At 44.9% G+C, this 23,349-nt stretch overlaps 2 protein-coding genes across 7 annotated transcripts; both read right to left on the reverse strand.

The window, feature by feature from the left end:
- Positions 1 to 1,080: 1,080 nt before the first annotated feature.
- LOC121323833 (calcium signal-modulating cyclophilin ligand-like) lies at positions 1,081 to 3,820 on the reverse strand. 3 transcript variants are annotated; one of them, XM_041265104.1, is made up of 4 exons: positions 3,523 to 3,820; positions 2,520 to 2,866; positions 2,091 to 2,156; positions 1,081 to 1,809 (listed from the first exon to the last, which is right to left on the reverse strand). In XM_041265104.1, the coding sequence occupies exons 1-4, from the start codon at positions 3,686 to 3,688 to the stop codon at positions 1,618 to 1,620; spliced, it is 771 nt and encodes a 256-aa protein (XP_041121038.1). In that variant the 5' UTR covers positions 3,689 to 3,820; the 3' UTR covers positions 1,081 to 1,617. The 3 variants fall into 3 exon arrangements, with proteins under 3 accessions (XP_041121038.1, XP_041121037.1, XP_041121036.1); XM_041265103.1 differs by having other exon boundaries at positions 2,520 to 2,887; XM_041265102.1 differs by having other exon boundaries at positions 2,520 to 2,890.
- Positions 3,821 to 9,185: 5,365 nt separating this feature from the next.
- LOC121324662 (protein transport protein Sec24A-like) lies at positions 9,186 to 23,217 on the reverse strand. Of its 4 annotated transcripts, XM_041266770.1 has the most exons (24): positions 22,931 to 23,217; positions 20,158 to 20,762; positions 19,887 to 20,001; positions 18,368 to 18,523; positions 17,884 to 17,952; positions 17,495 to 17,643; positions 17,207 to 17,391; positions 16,753 to 16,855; positions 16,150 to 16,276; positions 15,847 to 15,956; positions 15,351 to 15,463; positions 14,736 to 14,854; positions 14,507 to 14,562; positions 14,171 to 14,377; positions 13,451 to 13,574; positions 12,995 to 13,153; positions 12,391 to 12,564; positions 12,069 to 12,179; positions 11,657 to 11,832; positions 11,408 to 11,545; positions 11,180 to 11,284; positions 10,655 to 10,747; positions 10,455 to 10,558; positions 9,186 to 10,070 (listed from the first exon to the last, which is right to left on the reverse strand). In XM_041266770.1, the coding sequence occupies exons 1-24, from the start codon at positions 22,992 to 22,994 to the stop codon at positions 9,956 to 9,958; spliced, it is 3,477 nt and encodes a 1,158-aa protein (XP_041122704.1). In that variant the 5' UTR covers positions 22,995 to 23,217; the 3' UTR covers positions 9,186 to 9,955. The 4 variants fall into 4 exon arrangements, with proteins under 4 accessions (XP_041122704.1, XP_041122702.1, XP_041122703.1 ...); XM_041266768.1 differs by having other exon boundaries at positions 18,368 to 18,520; positions 19,887 to 20,762; positions 22,931 to 23,216; XM_041266769.1 differs by having other exon boundaries at positions 16,150 to 16,273; positions 19,887 to 20,762; positions 22,931 to 23,216.
- Between the last annotated feature and the right edge of the window lie 132 nt (positions 23,218 to 23,349).

Here is a 23,349-nt window from a genome sequence, read left to right on the forward strand (position 1 = left end):
TGCATGCGTGTGCATCAGTGTGTGTGTATGCGTGCATGCATGCGTGTGCATCAGTGTGTGCATCTATGCATGCATGCATGTGCATCAGTGTGTGCATCTATGCATGCATGCATGTGCATCAGTGTGTGTGCTCATGTTGTACAGGCAGGTCACACGTCATGCTGATTCACTGATCTGTTGTACTGATTGCTATCATTTTGTATTAACAGCAAGGATGAATGTCACTGACATGTTTTTAAAAACTCTGAGTCACCCTAAAGAAAATGGTACTCCTCCAGACAGTGCTGTTTGCAGTGTTGCGATGTGCACTGCTGTCCATGGAAGAATACACTGGCCAGCAGAAGTGAATGCAGGTTAACCTAGGAGACTCTATCCAGCCTCCCAGGCACATCCAGAAGAGATTAGTGTGGTTTGATTCAGGGCACTTCCAAGTGAGAGCTTAAAGAAAACGTGTCTGTTTAACAGTTCAATAAAATTCAGTTGTAAAAGGTTTTAAGTGCTGGTTTTATTACAGAGATTCATTGGATACAAATTGGGGTAAAAAAGATACAGAAGACACTTCGCAGACTACAACACAGAAATGTTTAAAAGCTTACAATAAAATACCTATAGTGCACTTACACTGAAATCATGTATTGTACAGTCAGCATTAGGCTTGGACAATTTTATTACATGCCAGCAACACAAGGAGTTACACTGTAAGGGTTAAAAGGATTACATATCTAGAGCTCTCTACACCAAACTGCTTTCCTGAGCAACTTAAAGACTGACATGAAGGAGCAACATCGCCCCCCCTCTGCAGAAGTGTAACAGCAAGCATTTAGAGCCCAATGGCAATGGGCCAGAGTGGACCCTCCATGAACCTCACCTTACACTGTACCTTCAAACTCAGCAAGAATTGTACATTCTCTCCATCAATCACTCTGACAATCTAATGACTCTTCACCTGCTCCACTCCCTATTGTCTGTGTCAGAGTTAACGAACCCAGCCCCTGTAGCTAGTACTCCCGTGCCCTGTACACGTGTCACTGACGCACGCACGCACTACGTGTGCGTGGGTGGGGGGGTGCGTGCGTGGGGTGGGGGGGTGGGGGGGGGGGGGGGGGGGGGGGGGGGGGGGGGGGGGTGGCTGTTTTGTTGAAATCGATGACAATCAGTTTCAGATAAGCCAGTGATGCCTCTCATCTTCTGATTGCTGCACTATATTGCTCTAGAACGCTACACCATGCATGTACACAGGTGTATCAGTCTCCAAGGAAAAAACTGAACCCAAATAACAAACAAGTGAAATGAAGCCAGACCATCCCACCTTTGAGTTTCCAGAGAGACTCATTCAAACATGAAAACACTGCAGAGACTGGACCATTGAAAACATTTAATTAAAGGACAACTTCCTGCAGAAATACAAACAAATGAGTAACACTGACTAGTCCAGCCTTCCAGGACACAAGCTTGTGCAGGAAGGGATCAGCTGCTACTGGGGTTCAGAGCGAATTGGGATTGAGCACACAACTAGAAAGCCTGTCATTCCTGTGAAAGAAACCCCTTTAACACCCCAGGGTGGAGCAGACAGCTCAAAAGGGTGTGCTCCGTGCTCCACAGGAGAGACAAGGCAGATCAAGTGCTTTCTGAGCCCAGGAGGCTCAGGACTTCGTGGCAGAGGATGAAGGTGAAGAAGTAGACACTGAGATCAGTGAACACGTCTCCCATCCTGCTGTAGGTTTCCATGGAGCGCCTGATCACTTCCGCAGGGATGCCCGACAGCAGCAAGGCCGCGGTGAGCACAGTCCTTTTCGTCTTCTTCTCACCCTGAAAGACAGGCAGTTAGAATAAATCAGCCTCGCCGCCTGCCCTGCTCACAGCACTCATGTGATCCTCTTCAATCTCATGTGAATAGTATATATTATCCCTTTAACCTAATCTTTCATGAACAAAATCCTTGTTAAGTCTTGTATTGGACATGTATTTTTGTAATCTACTTCTCCTTGGAAAGCTGGCTGTACATTTACAACTTTTAGCAGTCAAGCATCTCAAATAAAAATGAACTAAATCAATGAGATAAATCAATTGTTAACATGGACAAGACTCACCTTTGGAAAATATTTGTACAGGCCCATGTACGCCAACTCAAGAGTCAGAAATGGAGCAAATATGGACTGTGAAACAGAAAGGAGAGAAGTTCCATCACAACACTGTCTGACGTTCATTCCTAGCACCCTGGCACTGTTACACACTGGCGTGGCTGGGACTGCCAGCCTGGTGGGCAAACTGGGTTAGTACCAATAGTGACTGGATCAGCTCCACTGCTAGAATATCAATGGCACAAGCATGTCATTAAAAACCAGGCATTTGATAGATCATTATCTATATACCAGTGTGAAATAGCTGAATCAGAAAATGAACATCTACTGGTACTTCTGCCCTTGAACTAAATGAAGCTCCCCTGAACACACTTACCAGAAACTTGCATACAAAGGTTGTGCCAGCAGCACACTCCCGGCCAGTCTGAACACACTTACCAGATACTTGCACACAAAGGCTCTGACAGCGAGTGCCAGCAGCACACTTCCAGCCAGTCTGAACACATGGAAGACGTCCAGCTCGTCGGCCCCTGAGCCGCCCTCCTGCCCGGGCTCCTCACTGACCAGCTGGCTGCGCAGCTTCATGGCCTCGTCAAAGCGGGACAGGCACTGCTGGTGCCCCTGGCTCGGGGAGCGAGGGGCACCGTCCGAGAGGCCCTCCCCCCGGGGTCTTTGCCGGAGCTCCCTGCTGCTGTCTCCCCCCAGATCTGCTTCGCTGGGGAACACAGGAACTCTCGTGGAAGTGGGGAGCAACAGCGGCTCAGCCCTCACAGGCTCCAGGGGAACTGTGGAAGTTATGAGCATGTCTGCTGAAAGTAAACCACACATGAAGCATTCATGCCATTTATTATTCTTAGGACAGTTTTGTGTCAGTTTGTAAGGCAGCCCAAGCTTCTCGTGCACATGTAAGGGCAATACTCTGTACTGTAAACAGTCTGTGACAGCTCCAATTGCACTGCCCTGTTTGCAGTGATGACCAGCAGTATGAACACGCACAGGTCAGGTATAGCAAAACATCTTCAATTAATGTGACTCTTAACCTTTGATCGCGTACATTACAGCTGCAGAAACTGACTCACATAACCCCTAGCTGGCCTGCAATGAGTCTTTATGCTGAAACACTACTTACTGGAATTTGCTATACATTACACACGAATATCGCGTGGGTGTAAATTAAATTTAAACGACCACAACGACACGCCCTTATCCTAAAGTAAACAGTCGCATTGTTCTTGTCGGTATCCCTATGCTGCTACAAGGCAAAATGAAACGATTTGTGCAGCTAATGTGGTTTTAATCTGTACTTTGTAATCGCTCCAGGTCATTATTAATCCTTACAGACATGATCTGCACACATCTAACCACGTCAAACCCTGGTATTTATCCCTAACACCTAGAATTACCATCTGCTTTACATGACGTTGTTTAAACCCCACCTCACCATTACTGACATCCGCGTCGCTTGTTTTACTGAACCCCATGATGCGCTTCATTCTGTCCTCCGAATTCACCAGCAGTTTCCTCCTTCGAAGCTCAGCTCTCCTTTTTGCGGACATGCCGCACTTTTCTCCAGAGCCCTTCTGCGCGCTTAGGTCTGCAGTCTCCATTCATAAAAACTGACCAAAAAAAAAAACAATCAGATTTTCCAAAGAACTGTTCGCCGAGTAAGGCAATAGCTGTATCATGAGTTGGCGTGCTACTACTGTACAATGGACAACGTTCCTTCTCCTAGTCGCTCTTTTATGACCGCACTAAGCCTGCCAAACGCATTAGGTGCACTGCGCTAAAATCCCACTAGGCGGAGCTCCAACTAACAAAACATTCAGACAGCTATATTGCCAGCAGAATACGGCGCCAACCCGAATTCTACTGTGCTGGCCAGCAGAAGCTTATATAACCGAACGCAATGCAGACATCCTGCAGGCCCTTCACCCTGTCACAGTGAAGTTAATAATTGTTGATTAGCTCATGCAAAGCACTTTGAGATGCGTGTTCAGGAAGGCACTATAGAAGAGTTGTATGGGTTGTATTGCACCCTTCGAAGGGTCTCTTTTGAAACAGACACAACAGCAGCAGATTGGATGGCTGTCCCACCCAATGGAGCTGCTCTAACCCTAGTTCAGGACTGCACAATGATGAGCTGTATGAGTTCGATTTCTTTGTAAAAAATAATGAATCTTCTTCAGGTAAAGTCAATCAAAAAGAGTTTATTCAGGAATCAAAATGTTAACAGGAACAAAGCAAATCAAATGTGATGCTTCAGTGATCTCACACACAGGCCTCAGTCGATGTTGTTATGAGCTGCATCAGTGTAGACGATTTACTTCTGAGCTGAGCTCAGCTTTCATGGCTTCAGAGAAGTTGTTTTATTTCTCAGCTGGCATGGCACAGAGATGTAGTTTCTGAGCCAGCCTCAGTGTAGATGCTTCTGAGCCAGCCTCAGTGTAAATGTTTCTGAGCCAGCCTCAGCGTAGATGTTTCTGAGCTGCGTGGAGCTAACAGATGACTCCGTACAGCACAAATACTCAGCCAGCTTACGTAATTTGCTTGACCAAATTTGGTCTTATTTCCCTAGCATGAGGCATAGTGTGAGACAAAGCACATTAACCGTTAACATTTGCATTTCTTCTTCACTTCACCATGGTCAGCAGAAACCCAGATAACAAGAAGTAACATTTAAGAGTTTTGTTAAATTCTCACAGGCAGCAAAGCACTATAACCACGCTTTACAAGGGCGAACAACAAGGCTGGTGATTGCAAACCAGCTATGTACAGCTTGACTTTAAGACTTCATTAACCCTGTGTTGATTCAGAGCTTACAGTAATCACAGGAAAATCACACAATGTTTACAGACAGTTTCAATTATTTCTTTACCATTTTAATGGAAAGCATGAGCAGAAAAGAACAGATGGCTGATGAAACAATAAGATCTTGTGCAACCTAACAGGAAAAAACCTAGTGATACATTCTTACAGTGTGTTATTAAGCATTCTGAGACACTTTACCTAAAGTTATAACGTGTAACTTTTAACAAACGTAAGTGGATTTTAAACCAGTTTTAATTGGTTTGATTATGGTTTGTACATAGCTTCAAAACAGCTTTCTAGAAAGATTTTCTCATCCTTCCAAGGTCACAGCTGCACTCTGAGTTTCCAAATCCTTACAAGTTGTATGATGTCTTACAGCATGGCAGTGCCCACTTGCTCCACACTGCTGGCACTGGGAATGATGCCACTGTGCCTGTACATCTACACTAACACATGGGTCTCCACCGCTGGCATTCAGCTTCCATATGACAAGCTCTGTGATTGAACTGGTACTTGGGCATTAGCCAGACTGTTTCCATTAACATGGGGGGTTTATGGGAATGAACCACCTGCATGCAGCATTGCAGGTTCACTGGGATACATTCAAAACATTACCAGTGAAGAAAGGCATTAGCCACAACTGCTGTGCACCCTTACAGCAGCTTTAAACAGAGAACAGATAAGAACACAAAGCAATTGTGATCAAGTTTTACACCAGTGATTGTTCATTGTTAACTTTGAACAGCTTCTATGAGGTAAGCAGCCCCTATGCGCTATGAAAAGGTGCATTTGAATTGGGGAAGTGCAATTAGCTGTGAACCCCAGACTGATAAGAGCTAGAATGTGGGATGATGTGGGATGATGTGAGCTGTTTTAATGCTGTCCCGCTGATTTACAGGACTTGCTCTGGTCCTGGTTGCAGTTCCTGTTTCTATTGGGATGTTCATTAACCACAGGAGGCCAGCCAAGGCTAAAAACACTGACAAGCTAAGGGGATTGGACATACTTCTGCTTGGTTAAAAGTGCAGAGTCACCCCAACAATGCACTGTGTGAGCAAGAGAAGGACCAACACAAAGAAGAGATTAAACAGAAACAGCTTGGGCTCTGAATGGAATAATGTGTAGAGTTCAATGCAACCTGTTTAACAAGGAGTAACAGAGTGCTTCTTTGCAGGTCAGCTCCGTTCTTGGGAACATTCTCCTCATCCTTGCTAGCGGCTTCTTAGTCTTCATGTACAAGAGCATGTGGGCTCTGGATACTGCAGTCATAGTCACCAGAGTCTATTCCCCTTGTATTGGATATGGGTAGGGATTCGTTTTGTCAAGACCGGCATGTCATCGGATTTCTGCAGCAGTAACTCCCAGTTCAACGCAATGCCTTTCAACAAGCTTCCAGCCCCATCCCCATGCATTGTGAGCTAGGACTGAGCAGTGCTTTCCCCAAGGGACACCAGATTGTGCTGGACTAATAGGAAACACTCCATCACTGCTAGAGCATGCTGTCTGACTGCATAGGAATCACAGTGATGCTGGAATGTATTAGTGGCAACAATGCTGGGGAAATCACTATGGATTACGTGAAACACCTACTGGTGCAGTAAAATACTCATAATATACTGTAGGTGATCAAGCCTTGAATGAAGTAGCAATTGTATTGGCTACTGCATGATAGACCCCCTCAGCACTGCCCAGGGGAGGTGTTCTCTTAGCTGCACACTGGTCTGGACAATACCAGGGATGCGTATATACGCGATGTTCCCAGTAATTCCCAGTGGAAATGGCAAAGGACTGGAGACCTGGACAAGCCCCAGTGCTTTATTAATTCTTCTGGTTTATTTTCAGATGTTGAACTATCTCATTGGAACCAGGAGTGCAAAACAGCAACCTCTGTTCCACAATGATTCAAGGGTCTGTCTCAGGGAAGAAGCTTGGTGAAATGGGTTACTACCCAATCATTTATACAGCCGCTTACTTGCTTTTTGGAACACCGATAACTGTTAGTAAGTCTATAGTATACATAACATTTCAATATTTATATAGGTTATCTACCAACGTAAATTTCCCCCAAATTGTCTTGTTCAATTTTTATGAAGTATTCATTATTGTGTTGTGTGGTAATAAGAGAGTGGACCTATCATGAGGCTCCAGTGCAAGCACGCAGCTGTATCTCCACCACACAGTCAGCGTGAATGCAGAATAGAGGAGCAGCACTCTGAAAGAAGTTGTGTGTGTTAGTCTAGAAGTCACCCAGTCCCATGTCCCTCTGTGTTAAGTGAACAGCAGTACAAGTATGTATTTGAGTCTAGATATTCTTTTTGTGTCCTCAAATAACCAATTCTTTCTGTATGTTTTTGTGAAACAGCATACAGGATTTATAAAACATGTACAAGAACAGACAACTCTGCGGGTGCAGCGCTGAAGACTGAAGAAGAGACTTCAATAATCACACTGAGGACTGAGGAGAGAACGCCTCGATGAACAGACACTGTCGTACCTGATTCTCTTAATAGTCACAACTCCCACAATGTTAAAAGTAGCAAGTCAGGCTTTACCAAGCATCTTCTGTCCTCTCATTAGCATTGCACTCTTCTGGTTTATGTTATTCTTTTCATCCTTGACTGGGGTGAAACCTCCCACACAGTCCAGGTATCTCCAAGTGGACTCCTATAAGCACTTCGCTCCCCAGTGAAGTGGCTGCAAGTCTGGTTGTTTGACTGATTAACCTGTCCCCTGCCAGTCCCAAGATCCTCAGGTGTTTCAATGGTGCTCCCACCACTTCACTGAACAACTTCCAGACACCCACTGAGCAGATCCACAGCAAGGGCATGTGGGCAGGACTAGGAACCCACTGATACCACATCAATGGAACAGGTAGAAAACAGAGAAGCAAATTCAGTTCACAGGCAGCTGTTCTGATTGGTTTGATAAATATTCAGATTAAAACCTTACTGATAATCTCGATGTCTTTGTTTGCATGTATTACCCCACCCCATGGTGTACATCCACTTAACAGCAAGCACACAGGCATCCAAAACTGCACAATCAACACAACAAGACAATCTTCATAGAGAACTAGACTTTAATTTGGTTACAGAATTGTACACTACTTTACAGAAGGGCTCTCTGTTTTGTGTTTACAATATACAGAGAATGGTCACGGAGTACAATTCAAGCCACACACAATGGTCCAGGGGATGGGAAGCATTCGTTCTGCTTTTTAAATTTGTTAAATGGTTAAAACAAAGGTTTAAAGTGTCTTTACTTAAATTCTATATTATTTTTAAACTGTGAACAAATCAAAACTAAAAATCAAAACATGCAATACCTAAGACAGAAAACAAGGATAATTACAAAAAAAAAAAGAAATTTAATAAATGTAAAACCCAAAACAATAATGCGCCCCTCACTGGTGACATTAACAACACTTACTACGCTGAACCACAAGGGGGACTCAGTGTTTTAGTTTGTCTTGTTCTTGCATTTAACTAGGTACATTACTTCAGTACAATATTTACGCTATCAGCAGTGTTATTTCTGAAGCCTTTACCTGCTATTGAATCTCTCTGCAAAGAATACTGATGATTTTTAAATAAATAAAAAAAAAAAAAATTATCCTGTCCCCAAATGAAAGATCTAGGATTAAAATAAAGTAAATTAACCCCAAAACGACCCATCATTTACTAGTACAGTCCACAAGCTCTTCCAATCCTGGAGCCCCATCAGGGGGTCCAGGATCATCAACCTGAACTCTGCTTACTATTACTGATGGGAAAGCCAGTATCAGGATAGGCTGGGAGTGGGCTGTAGAGCAACACCAGCTACACTTGCCCGGATCTTCAGGACAGAAAGCCTTGCATGGTGTGCTCAGAACAAGAAATGGATTGTACATATGGGCAAGGACAACAGCATTTCAACAGCATAGAAAACGAGAGACAAAATCAATGCGCGAGAACACTGTGCTGCACTGGAGAGGAGATACAGTACAATACATGGCACCCTGTCAATAGAATCGCTTCAGTAACAGGGCTGATTACCAGCAGGAACTAAGGACTTGCACAGACTCTAGTGCAGCAATTACAAATGTGTAAGGATGTACCCCCCACTTATTATTATACACATACTTGAAGTTATTAATCCATTTAATTTACAATTGCTTCAATCGTGAAGATTTGCTGTCATGAACATTCACACGTGTGTGTTTGTGTGTGTGTGTGTGTCAGCAACAATGGCCTGATTCTACTGGATCTGCCTTCAAATCCTTCTGCTATTTCATTAAAAAACATTTCTCATACTGCCTGCAAGTTAAACAGAGGACTGCTTTAATATTAAGAGGAAAAAAAAACAATTTTGAGAATGAAACCAGACAAAATCAAATCAATAAACGGTCTCAATGAAACAGACAGACTCTGTGCTCTTTGCACGCATCTCAGAGGAGACTGAATTACAAACATGTGATGACTTCACTACATTAAAGATTTTACTACAGTTTCGGTCCTGATTATCCACCATTATGTGTTTGTACTAGTTCAATGTATAAGAAAAAGAAGAGTCTGTAAATCTGAGCCACAAAATACTGCTCTTTATCCCCTAGGACATTCAGGATTCCAACATCTTTCATGTGTGAAGCATTCATGAGTTTAAGACTTGACAACAGATCTCTTCTGGAAGCCAATGAAGACAGAATATTAAAAACCAATACATAGAGATTTTATAAACCAGCAGAAATGTTCTTTCAACAAACTCCATTACCTTCCCTCATTCACAAGCCAGTCTTAATTGAAAGAATAACTTTAGTGATTCTGTTTCATCTGAGCTAAAAGAAAATTATAGACAACTTACATAATTAAACCCTAAAAATGTATTTAAAAAAAAATGCATTTCAACCCATAATGGAAAATGTTAAAGTTAGTATTTTTTAATGTGCTTCAATCTTGTGGCCCAGTGATGAAAAACACTTTGTAAAAAGTCATTGCTGATGAATCCTTGAATAGAGGCGCCGCTGCTCACACACCCTCTCCTTGGTTCTCCTCTCAGACTAGCCACATCCCACAGCTTGGCAAACCACTTTATTTGTTAACTTGCTGCTGCAAATGGAGCAGAAACTCGTAGTACGACAGAGCAGATTCTGTCCTGTCCTCGACCATGTGCTGCATAAAGCTTGCCTTGAGGGGACTTTCCTCCCTGCAGACAGGAGGTATGGAAGTTAGTGTGAATCAGACAGCACAGCCCAGCCCAAGACAAGGCACATTACTGACTGTTTGGAAACTTTTACCTTCGCTAAAGAACAAACCAGAGCACCAACAAGTTTCAATTTGCAGTGGAGTTTGTGGACTTGTGTCAACAAAGATTTGTCTATTAGAATTCATAGGTAGGAATAAAAAAAACAAAAACTGTTTATTCAGATACATTATTAAACCATCAGCACAGTGGGAGTGCATCATGGCTTCCCTGATTACATCAGCACACTGGGAGTGCATCATGGCTTCCCTGATTACATCAGCACACTGGGAGTGCATCATGGCTTCCCTGATTACATCAGCACACTGGGAGTGCATCATAGCTTACCTGATTACATGCAAGATTGGGTAAAAAGGTCTTTGTTCTCTTAACCAAGAAATGAAGGCTCTTGTTCTCGTCGACTCAGCCGTGTCTAGTTCTGGGAGTCGAGTCTGGTTGAAACCAACAACAAATAAACATTTACCACCAGCATCGGACAATGGGTATTTCTGCATTCAGGTATATCATGCATTGTTTGTGTTGCTTACCATAGTCTGAGGTATTGCTGTATAGTCAGGGACACCTAGCACCTGGGTAATAAAGTTGGGTGCACAGTTTCTTCCAACCCACAGATACAGAACCTGTAAGAAAGGACATTTTCATATTTCAGACAGGCTGAACTGGTGGACTGTTGCAGGTGTGTGACTGCTGCCTCCATCACGCCATGCTGGGAAGTGCCACAGTCGTGTGAGATGCACAGTAAAACTGTTTCAGCATTCATTGTTGCACGAACAATGAACACAACATGTCAATTACTCTTCACATTACTGGGATATTGTGATCATTTAGAAACCTGCACAAGCTGAAGTGCTCACACTGGGGTGAAAGTTGAAGTGTTAAATGTAACACACACTGTATCAGAGATTGCATGTCAGGTTTAGAGCTCAGAAAAGACACACTTCTGGGTTTGGTGGAACAAAGTTCTCTCTAAAAAGAGTGTCTTCCACCTGAGCAGAGCGACAAGGTCACAGCAAATGAGCCACTGTGGTGGGAAGAGTGCTGGAGTTGCGTACCGAGCCAGAGTCCATCAGGAAGGATCCATCCCTGCTCAGCTTCTCCACAGACAGCTGCAGAGTCGCGGGCTGAGGGATTGTTCTGTCAGTGATGCTAATCGCACCCTGCAAAAAAAACAAAAAAAAACAAAGCTCCGCTTTATTGATGACATGATTGTGCTGGGGATGTGATCAGCTTGTGGCTTGCTTTTAGCCTGCAGTGTGTCAATGACAGAGCCAGTAGTTTACCTCGTCTGTAAGATTGTCTACTCTGTACAGAGCAGGATGGATCATGAGCATCAGGTAAGCCAGGGGCTGGTACTTCAGCTGACACATCGCAAACACACGCTCATCCAGCCTGGTGCTCATTCCAGTGCGGAAGGCTTTCTGCAGAGACAGAGAGAGGCGGAGATGCATCAAAGAGGGGCTCGCGTCTCACAGAGCAGTGTGTGTGTATGTGTGTGTGTGTGTTCATTGAAAGCACCTGTCAGGACCTACCTGCTTGAGCAGGGCCACCACATAAAGAGGAAGGAGGCGCAGGCAGGCAGGGGCGACAAGGCCAGGCTGCTGCACACTCAGCCCGCCAGAGCGATAGGCACGCAGAGTGTCAATCGCAGCATTCACCAGAGCATCGCGGGCATCACTCAAACTGGCTGTGACAGAGCGGTCAACCGCTGGCAAGAGAGACACACAGAGTCACGCAGGAATGAAAACAAGGAGAATCATTTAACTTTCATTAGAGCGGGGCTGAGAACACAGCAGACAACACAAAGTTTAACAGATAAGCAGAACCGTGCAAACGCTCCAATGAGGCCCCTTCGCAAAGTCATATTAAAAGCATGGATTTGTTTGAAACACAGACAATACAGCCCCTATTGATGACAGGACAGAGCAGCCCTGCTTCACTCACCCATGCTGGCCAGCAGCCCTGTAATGGCCTGCACGTCCGCTCCAGCAAAGATGTCAGCCATGGAGTTCACGACTGGTAAACACAGAGTGTGGACTCGTATGCGACGCTCCCCTGCAAACAGAACATCAATGACACTTGTAGTGCAGGGAATACCAACCCCAACACAACCCAACCACTAAATCCTAACCCAAACCCCAACCCCCAACTCCTAACCCCTATCCCAACCCAACCCCCAACCACTAACTATAACCCAACCCAAACCCTAAACACTAACTTTAACCCAAACCCCAACCCCCAACCCAACACACCATCTGTCTGTTACCTTTGCTGGAAGTGTAGAGAAGAGCAGCCTGGAAAGAAACCACCGGCATGTCTAAGAGATTCTCCTCAATCGACATCTGAACAGCAAACCCCGAGTCTGGGTTGATGTTGGGCAGCGAGAGCAGGTCCGTCGAACGGACAAAGAAGTTTCCATGGAAGGTATGTATAGAAAGACCTACAGGAGAGAAAAACAAGCACATGTTGTTTAGTGTACCAGCTAGAATGTGGAATCTTTTAAAAAATGTGATACATGCATCATAAAAGTGCTTCTGTCCTACATTACCATGTGGCAAGTTAAAGGGAATACCAGAAAGACACAGAACAAAAGGAAAAGCCCAGACTGTGACACTCACACTTGTAACTGAGATTAACAAGATCAAGTACAACTGCTACTCCAGCTCTAGGTATGTTTCTCTTAATATTTCACAGCTCAGCATTACTGAGTTGAATCGTTCTGAATGACAGAACTGTGAAGCACAGGCCCCTCTTGTATTCCCTCGTTCCCACTGATAACATCATGAAACACTGTCTAATCTTATCCGATGCATCCTGGACAACAGAAAGCCAACTGTTGGAAGAAGAGCAGATGAGCTCCTAGAAGTCACCTTTGGTGCAGCGGACCCTCATGACCGACTCAAAGCCAATCTTTCTGCTGAAGTAGCGCTTCAGGTCTCTCTGGAGCTGCTCCACCTGGGCAGGGTTGTGCAGGTGGTGATATGAAGGGTAGTAGTGGACTCCGCCTGCAGAATACTTGGATATGCAGGCTGCAGTGACACACAAAGGGACAATTCATGCACAACAATACAAGTACATTGGTATTGCAATCTACCAACATATAGGAGAGGGTCTTTACAAACAGTGCATATTGTAATAGCCTAACTGGAACGGGATGTGTAATGGGTACTGTGTTATTACTGTACAAGTTGCGCATAGCCTGCTGGTTCTACAGACCCCCATTTGCATGCTTTTATACCAGCTAACGTGGTATCTGAACGTCCAAATGTGTTCTTGGAAGAAGCACCAATTGATGATGCTTCAAGGACAGTGAAAACACTTCTTACCTAATGAAGCTAAATCACAGTATTGTCCACTAAGCAGGAAAAGATCCACAGCAATCTGCTGCCCAGAACAGTCCAGGGCCAGCTTCTTGTAGAAATCAGTGGCAGGAGTCAGATGCGGAATATCCTGGAGAATGACAACACAGGGAACAGAGAAACTATATCAACTTCTTACATTAAATGTAGTTTAATAAAAGGGGGTACATTTCACTGCAAAACACCCTTCCCCCGTAGAATTCAAGGCCTCCATAACCAGGTCTATGAAATCACCAGCCAGTGAATACAGTAAACAGCAACGTTCAAGAGCCACAGGTCGGCCACAATGATCTGAATGTTCCCTGGTGTGAGATCAAAACCACACATGCAAACAAGGTCTTTAACAAATCTGTTGCTTTCTGCATCATATAAACATTATTTTCAGTGTAGTCAAGTGCTGATGGAAATATAAGAGCAGCAGTGATTAGAGCAGCTGATTCCTTTGCAGAAGCCCTCTGGAATGCTATGAGTGCAGTGATGACAGCAGCTGATTCCTTTGCAGAAGCCCTCTGGAATGCTATGAGTGCAGTGATGACAGCAGCAGATTCCTTTGCAGAAGCCCTCTGGAATGCTATGAGTGCAGTGACGACAGCAGCAGCTTCCTTTCAGTGCAGTGATTAGAGCAGCTGATTCCTTTGCTGAAGCCCTCTGGAATGCTACAAGTGCAGCGATTAGAGCAGCTGTTACCTTTGCAGAAGCCCTCTGGTTGGGATCTTCTCTGGACTTCAGCGCCCCAACCCCTACAGAAGGCAGCTGTGTCTGGAAGACAGAGACCCGGCCTCCAGTGGGGGAAAGCAGCTTGAAGGCAGCCAGCAGAGCGGGCCCCAGCGCACACTGCGTCTCCAGGGTACTGGTAAACATCTGAGGCAAGCCTTTCAGCAAGTCCTGGACCAGCTGTTAGGGGGTCAAAAACAAAGACAAAAAAGCAGGTTTGCACACTGAAAGAAGCTCTCAGAGTTGCCTTGCTTTAAGACATGACTGGACTCTTTTCCTGACATGTTGCTACAGCGCCTGGTTTCTCACCTCCTTGCATTCGTTGAGGTTTACCAACAGGCTGTCTGGTGTTGGAATGAAGATATCTGGAAAAGAAAAATAACTTGTTTCTGGAAATACCAGTGCTGGGTCGATCACATTTTTGCATGCTTTTAATTGCTTTCAGATGAAGGGACTCAATGACTACAGTGCTGGTACTGCACACACTATGCAATAGAATCAGATCATAGGAGTCCCAAGTCATGAGTATTCTACACACCTTCAATGTCTGAGACAACCAGCATCTGAGGCTGAGACAGGCCCTCCTGAAGGTTATAGAAATGGACTCTGCTGTCAAATGTAATGAAGCCTATCTTCGTCCTGGTGTCTCCTGGCAGTCTTAAAAAAAAAAAAAATACAACAAAAAAAAAAAAAAAAAATGCGCTATATATATATATATATATATATATATATATATATATATATATATATATATATATATACATATACAGACACACACACACACACTAATAATTCAGGTGTATTGAGCTTTCTAACATTATGTAGAGATGTAGCATCGTGGTAGGCTATCTGAAGCTCAGGGATGTGAAATCTTCTTGCATGCACCTTCAAGACATTTACATTCACTTACACCACTCACATTCATAACATTTCAACATACCTGCAAATACCTAGCAGTTCCGTGAGTTTTGTCACACTTTAGGTAGCACAGCAAATAAGTGAGGTCCAGCTGTCTGTAAAGTCCTGAATGATTTAAAGAGCTGCATGACAGCAGCCCCAATGCCCTTTTACATACAAGCCATACAACAGAAGCAATCCTGCACCAAATCCTTCTGATCTGAGCAGCAAGCTGTGTGGATGTTTCTGCACTTACAAGCTGAGACTGTCCAGGAGTGACTGGCACACCGTGTCCAAGTATCCAGTCTCTACTGCATTGTGGGACACATCAAGTACGAAGAGGTAGACTGCAGGCTGGGGCGGCCGCAGCTACACAACAAAGAGAAAGTGCAGGGTCAGGGGTGGGAGGTGTTCTGCAATCTGCACACACACTGGCATCCTATAGTACTAGAAATGTGGACAATCCAAATCAATGTACAATTTACTGGACACACCATTTAAACATTTAACAACACGGAGGACCTTAGGTGTTGGGAATCTTGCACCAGTCTGTTATTTAAATGAAGCCCATCCTCTCTGGCACAAACCAGCAAGTGCATTTTACTGTACAAACGAGACTTTTAAAAGGATTCCTGTTGGTGTCTGTCTAACTTCACACAGAAACTGTACATTCTCTTTAGCTGCAGACACATTTACCAAATAGCACAATTCTGATTTGCTTTCTAACCAATTAAATAAGAAATCAAGCCTACCATATATTCTGAAGGTGCAATGAACTCAATTGTGGGATTTTGAACTTCTGGCCTTTTATGTGGTTCTCCATACGATCTGCTTACAGGGTTATACATAAATTCTTCTGGAACTGAATGTAAATACAAGGGAGGATTAACAGCCAATTGCAGTACAAATGATATTACTACTGCAGTTCTGAACTCTCAGTGTGTATGTGCAGCGTTACATACAGAGTGTGGATGTGCAGCGTTACATACAGAGTGTGGATGTGAAAATGGTTCATTTTAAAAGACAATTAACCAGCTGGGAAGCTGAAGCCCTACCCTCATTGACTCGGTAGCACAGATTGCACTTCCATCTCCTCTGGTCGAGGAACGTGACGAAGGGGTTGATGTAGGTTCTGCAGGATCGACACCTCACGATGGTGCTGGAGGTAACCACCGGCAGCTGCTGCAATGGGACCCATGATTTTAATTCAATGCAAGGCAGTGCAACTCAATCTCTAAAGCACTAAGAGTCCAGAACAATACTGAGGAGCAGCTCCTTGATTATTCATTTCAGACCCAAAGCAAGGGAGGAGAATAACCTGAAGCCTGTGATCCTAAAGATCCTAATAACCTAGAAACGTTATGTCTGATGATTATATCAAGTTACATCAAAGGGGCCCATGGAGCCCTGCATTCTCATTGCAGAAACAGGTTCAACATCTCTGAACTGCAGTAAGTGTGAGCTCAGTCCTGCAGTAAGAGGCTTGTTCCCTGCAATGACATCAGGTATAAGATGTTGGCCACTCCTATGCAATGACACAGTTGTTAGCGTGTGAGCAGGAGCCACTGGTAATTACCAGCTTACTACAATGTAATTACATGACTCTTCATGACCTATAACTCAAACCAAAAACATCAGAAGAAATGCAAGGCTCTTACCGACATGTCTTTGAATGGGTGGAGGAGTAACCCCAAGGGAAGCTTAGCTTTGTTTAGCAAAGACTGAGTTTGAGGGATGTTGGTCAGAGTGCATCGAAAGACCCTTGAGAAAAAAAAATGAGAATAATAGTAAACAAACACAGCCAGTCAACCTAAATACCATAGAAGGGTTGAAATTGAAATGCTGTAGACCTCAGTTGTAGGGAGATTAAACTACATCTCATCAACAGCTGGAGGACAGAGCATGCAGATAAGAAATGAGTTGCATGCAAATGAAGGTGTGTGTTGACTCACTATCCTCCCCCTGGCCCTCTATAGTTGATTTCACAGATATTCTATATTGTGCAGTGAAGGCAGGACTCACCAGCCTCTCCTATGTATACATCTCAATACTGACTTTCTGAAAGCAGAATTGTTCCAGCCTCTTGGCATATCTTTTGAACCTCAGACTCACTCAGGACTGCAGTTGAGCCGCTGCAGGTCCTGGGGCAGGCAGGGCACAGGGGGGGTGACAGGACCCCAGGGCAGGAGGTTCCTCTCCTGGAGCAGGTTGATGGTTCTCAGAGCTTCAGGAGGCTTGCTCTGTTGCAGATTCATCCCTCCCAGAGCATGGCCAAGCTGAGCTGGACCCAGCGGACCCTAAACAAGAACAGCAGACACTGCGTGAACACTTCCGCCCATGCGCAACATGAGTCGCTACGAACAAACACCAAGCACTAAAAACACTCAGGGCTGCTCGTACCTGCTGAAAGGACTGGGCTCCTGCAGGGTAAGGCTGGCCTGGAGGCTGCATTCCCGGTGCACAGGGGGGGGCAGTCACGTTCTGGTAGCCAGGAGGTAATGAGGGATACGACAGGCCAACTGCCCTGCCCATCTGTGGAGGATGCTGTGCTGCTCAAACCAAAGCACAAATCTGTCAGCACGACCCACAATTCTTTACAACCCTGGAAAACAAGACTTGCAGTGCATGGTAATGGCTCAAGACATTCTGATGATTTACTTATTGTTTCTCCCCTATAGAGCTGCAGAGTTCAGGCCTCATGTAGGTAGTCAAAATAATCATACAAAATTATAGTAAGGAATCTTGTACAAGGCCAGCCATTACTACTTGAAGAAGCTTGCATCTCTTACCAGCGTTTCTGCCTCCATTTTCCAAAGCATCAAAGCTGTTGTGGATCTGCGCCCTTTCTGCTCCTGGTACTGAAAACATAGAGACTCATTGAGGCCAGCATGGCTTGGAGGGGAGTGCTAGGAAGCAGAACCTGCACCTTGGATCTTGATGAACAATGGTGGCACATTATTATACTCCCCTAATGACTCGAACACTTCACATCTAAACATTCATATGAAGGGGTGATGAGGGGCATTCATCCCAAGCCACGCTCGATCCAATGCTTGACATTACAGAGAAGGGAAGTGCCATTGCAAAGGGGTTTCTACTGCACAGTGCATGCTTTCTTTGAACAGGATCCCCAGGCTTGTAAGCCTCTTTAAACCACATGGATAAACAAACAGAGCTATCCTCAATGCCAGTCAGCTGAAAGGAGAAGGTTATGCTGGGGCCCTGGTTTCTAGCCTGCATTCTTTACAGTGACACTCCTGCCCTCCCTCTTACCTTCTTGTTTAACAGCAGCAGGAGGCGGGGGAGTGGCTGCATTGTTTAACTGTCCAGTAGGAGGCGCTGCTGGTCTCAGAGGAGGCCCGAAAGGCTGCCTGCCAGGCTGGTATGTTTGCGATGAAGGTGGATTGATAGGAGGGGGGGCCGGCCCTGCTGAAGAAGGTAAGTGGAGTGAGTCGCATCCTTCTCTTGCAGCACTGCTCCATGTCACCTGACAGCTATGAGACTTTAAGCAAGTGTTGGAAGCAGTGAATCACACTGTATACAAGGTGGATTGATAAAAGAACAGGGGCCAGTGCTGAAGAAACTGATCTATAATAAATCAATATCAAAATCAACAAGGCTGGAATAATCTGAAATTACAGCTGGATCTAGTGTCGATTCACAGGCTGTACCTGTATGAATCAAAAAAGCAAATAAACTGTTCCCTTCTCAGAAAAAAAAGACAAGACTCTCCCTAAAACCAGCAGGAACAACATCACACATTATCTTGCAGTGAGTTTAGCTGCAGACAAGCCCAGCCTACACTAGTCAGCATTGGTAGGCACAGTAAATGGCTGCAAGATATTTGCTAAACTGAGAAAATGACAATATAATGAAATGTCAGTAAATATGGATTCCTTTACTTTTCTACAGCTCGCTTGGTACTCTTTCTGCAGGACACATTATCATGACTTGCAATCAGCTGCTATCCTGCCAGTACAGCACGCTTTGCCTCACCTGTCATGCAAATGATCAAAGGTTCAAGTTCACTTCCAACACCAGCCTGCTAAATCAGAGTGCTTTACAACCCAGAGCAGTGACTGCCTTTATTGGAATTGATCGCCCTGATTTGCTCCAATGCAAGAAGTAAAACAGGTTAAGCTGGTCATGTATTTGCCATTGTACGTATTTTTTTAATGATCCAGAAAAGGATTACACTGCTGACCCCTATACATCACCAGCTCTAAACATCCAGTACAACACAGCTCTTCTTTTGTATTATCAAAGTTAATTAAAGAGACTGACTTGCTAAGAAATGTGAAGCTAAATGTTGAACCAAGTGCAGATGTGTTGCAAACCTGCTTTATACAGAAACTTTAAGCATAGACAATGATAATGACAAGTGTAATGATATTAAAACCAAGCCTATTATCTCAAACTGTCATCAGCATTGTATTAGAAGGCTTACAATTCTACATTACCTCTCAAAATGAAGACTGACCATGGCAAGAGGGAAGTAGACACCGAGAGTGGCAAGGGTGTGGAATGGGTTACCTAGTCATATTGAGGCAGAATCACTGGGATCCTGTAAGACCCGACTTGACAAGGTTCTGAGATCAATCAGCTATTAGGAACCAGATGAACTGTGATGTGTTGACTGGCCTCTTCTCAGTGTAAATCTTCTTCTGTTCTTATAGGATACGAGACTAATCAGTGAACATGTCTGTGTTTCTAACTAAATGTTCTTCACACAATAATTCTCTCTCGATGACTGTGTTGAGGAACATGTGCCATCAAGAGGTTCTCTCCTTACCTGGCAGCACAGAGTTGTTCAGAGGAGCAGGGGGTCTCTGCAGGGGGCTGTTCTGGATCCCATACCCAGAGGGCGGGCCTGGCTGCACGGAGCTGTTCAGAGGAGCAGGGGGTCCCTGCGGGGGGCTGTTCTGGATCCCATACCCAGAGGGCGGGCCTGGCTGCACAGAGCTGTTCAGAGGAGCAGGGGGTCCCTGCAGGGGGCTGTTCTGGATCCCATACCCAGAGGGCAGGCCTGGCTGCACGGAGCTGTTCAGAGGAGCAGGGGGTCCCTGTGGGGGGCTGTTCTGGATCCCATACTGCATTGCAGAGGGCTGGCTTGGTGCTGATGTCACATGGTTTGCCTGGGAGCCCACTGGAGGCTGGTTCAAGGGAGGGGGTGTGCCATAAGGCCAGTGTGAATGAGGGGGGATCTGGGAGCCTGGATAAAAGCTATTAGAAACCACAGGTGGAGGTGTGGAGCTCTGAGCTGGGGCTGCTATCCCGGCAGATCCTGCTTGATGTGGCTGAAGGGGTCTCGTGGGAGGCCTGGTCATGCTGGTTTGACCAGTTCCCTGATACATGCTCACAGGAGGAGCGCTCTGACCAGGTCCCTGATACGTGCTCACAGGAGGAGCGCTGTGACCAGGTCCCCGATACATGCTCACAGGAGGAGCACTCTGACCAGGTCCCTGATACACACTCACAGGAGGAGTGCTCTGACCAGGTCCCTGATACACACTCACAGGAGGAGCGCTCTGATAACAGCCGTAGTGATATTGTCCGGCAGGTTGCTCTAAAGGAGCTTTGGCTGGCATGTGTTGTGGATGCATCGTCTGGGCTGCTGTATTGTAACTCTGCCCTGGGGCCTGCATCATTACCGGATTCTGTATAGGGCCTGAAAGACACAAAGCACAAATCATCTAGCTGTCATGATGGAAAAGTGTTTCTATTGTTTCCCAGAGCACATACATTATCACAGATCCATCAGTCAATACAGTCTACACCTAGAGCACATGCATGATCACAGCTCCATCAGTCAGTACAGTCCACAGTATATGCATGCATAGATCTCTCACTGAAAGCACACCTGTTACATCCTCTTGTCATCATTTGAACCTCACACTTGTTGCTTGCATTCCTCCTATAACCTCATCATTTACATTTTAAAGGGACTGCTCAATGTGAAGGGCAATCTGCTCAATGTGAAGGGCAATCTCCAATATAGGACTAAGGGAGGGTTCAGCAGATCATGTTCAGTATGCCACGTGAATAGGAATCTTAGCCTCCTTGGCAGAATGCCCAGAGCTAAATCAACCTGCCTTTAGAATTATTTTACACTAGGATATCCCCTACTGTAAGGAATGAACAGTTATTTAACAATTTAAAAATGCTTGACATGAACAATAACACTCCATGTACTGTGCCAGACACACAGCCATGTACTGTGCCAAACAACCCTGCCTATAATACAGTGAAACACACACACACAATCAAGAACCATGCACAGTACACACGGCTAAAGTATAGCCTACTCACACACTGGAAAACATGGATCTTAACACAAATTATACTGCAAATAATTACAGTACAACTGCTTGACAGAAGATCAAGCCAAAGACAAGCCAGGTAGAATATGGGCTGTGTTCATCAGTCTGTGCCGGTGAAACAGCTCAACTTCGGTCATGTGTGGTTTTACTGGAAATGAACCAGACACACATGTGAACTATACTGGGGCAAACTACACTCCAATAACCTTATTACAGCCCTGCTAATCTCCAACCCACTAACATGGGATACAAAAAGGGCAGGCTTTGTGGCTCCCTCAAAACACTAGGCTCAGGAGACAGGGGTTGCAGGGCAGTCCCACTGACACACTGTCTTCAGCTGGACAATTACAAACGGAAAGCTGCCACCATGGCTACATTAAACACATTTCCAGGAAAGACAAACAAACAAACAACAAAACTAAATTAGAAAGTACTCTGTATTATCTAAAACACTGGGAATTCACAAAGGACTTTGTAACGGTATGTAATCCTAACACGACTCCTATTCATAAAGGACTTTGTAACGGCATGTAACCCGTGACTCCTAGAACAGCATTGGCGGTACAGGAGCGTTTCTCTTCTACAACATAAACTTCAAATATGAGCAGGATGTGAACACGTTTGAAACCCAGAGGGCCACAGTATTCAGTCTGGTGGAATCGGAAGGACGATCCAGAGATGCCACATGTACAGCAAGCGCTGGCTTCATAGAACCGCTCAGCTTCAACTACACATTCACAGCCGAGCTACTAACTTGTACAACCATTTCACTTCAACTAAAACATATCTTAAACGCTGACAATCACTACAAAAACGAATGATGTAGATCTAAAAGGAGGAGAAACTGGATTCATTTAGATTCGTTTACACGATCTCTCGACTCAAGTGAATTTGATGTTGTATTATCGGTACAAGGTTTTCGACAAACAGCCGCCCACAGTAAACAGGCACCAGACTTAAGAAAGCTGAACTATCTTTAGTAAAGACATTTTACTACATGCAACTAAAACGAGTAGATTGTAATGTATTTTAATACATATACCACCAGTGCTAAGATCCGCACTGCCCTCAAGAACAGCCGCGCAGGTTATCACCGTTACTGAGATAAACGGTAAGTGAGCGATTTCATCTGCTGTCTGCTGCACAACTGGGGGGAAACAGTCGATAACATTCTCTGTCACAGACTCATGCAATTCCTGTCCCACCTCAGTGTATTACAATGACATCACCAAACTAGTTGCACAATACTACGCGAGTGAATGCAACCATTCTGTGCATCACGTGATTCCCATTTAAACCCCTAGAACTGGGTTTTAAACTTCACCACATTTTACCTGCACACGGGGCCGCTTACTTCGTATTTACTGGAGTCAATGTCTACTTTAACTACCGTACATCGACATTAGGAAATATCGCGACAATCACTAACCATCAACTGGTTTTAAAATCGAGTAGAATCACACATGCACTCAATCTTCACATAAACCGATCATACAGGTGGAAGCGCCGCACTCACCATTGCGACTCGACTGCTTCCCTGCCCCGTTCTGCGAGTTGTATCCAGCGGCAGTATTGGACATTTTGAAAGGAACACCCGGATCAATTTCCACAGCCTTGTCAACAACAAACAAAACCAGGACCTTCAGGAAAGTCGCAAGAGACTGTGAGCGCAGCCCTTTACTTGTGGGCGAGGGCAGATCCGCGGTTTGATCGAGTTACTGCGGCATGCTGGAGCCAAACCCAGCCAGTCCAGGGTGCAGGCCCGGGCGAGATCAATCTCTCAAACTCTTCAAACAGGAAGCCTGGGTCAGAGTCCCAAAAAACCCCGCACATGCGCACTCGGTACACGTGGCAGTTCCTGTGTACAACCAACTGAATATGTACTGAAAACAAACTGTTGTTGTTTTGCGTTCCGTATCCCTAGAAACCTCTTGA

The sequence above is a fragment of the Polyodon spathula genome, chromosome 12 (assembly GCF_017654505.1).
Source record: "Polyodon spathula isolate WHYD16114869_AA chromosome 12, ASM1765450v1, whole genome shotgun sequence".
Taxonomy (NCBI): domain Eukaryota; kingdom Metazoa; phylum Chordata; class Actinopteri; order Acipenseriformes; family Polyodontidae; genus Polyodon; species Polyodon spathula.

What these genes read in the sequence shown, in the direction of transcription:
- LOC121323833 (XM_041265102.1), bottom strand. Translation starts at nt 3,688, where the DNA reads ATGGAGACTGCAGACCTAAGCGCGCAGAAGGGCTCTGGAGAAAAGTGC. An exon ending in CGACGCGGATGTCAGTAATG is followed by an intron (nt 2,891 to 3,522) that starts GTGAGGTGGGGT and finishes GTTTACTTTCAG; the next exon opens with CAGACATGCTCATAACTTCC. An exon ending in TGTACAAATATTTTCCAAAG is followed by an intron (nt 1,810 to 2,090) that starts GTGAGTCTTGTC and finishes CCTGTCTTTCAG; the next exon opens with GGTGAGAAGAAGACGAAAAG.
- LOC121324662 (XM_041266767.1), bottom strand. Translation starts at nt 22,994, where the DNA reads ATGTCCAATACTGCCGCTGGATACAACTCGCAGAACGGGGCAGGGAAG. An exon ending in GAGGGTCCGCTGCACCAAAG is followed by an intron (nt 12,565 to 12,994) that starts GTGACTTCTAGG and finishes TCTCTCCTGTAG; the next exon opens with GTCTTTCTATACATACCTTC. An exon ending in TCCTGATGGACTCTGGCTCG is followed by an intron (nt 10,748 to 11,179) that starts GTACGCAACTCC and finishes CCTTTCTTACAG; the next exon opens with GTTCTGTATCTGTGGGTTGG.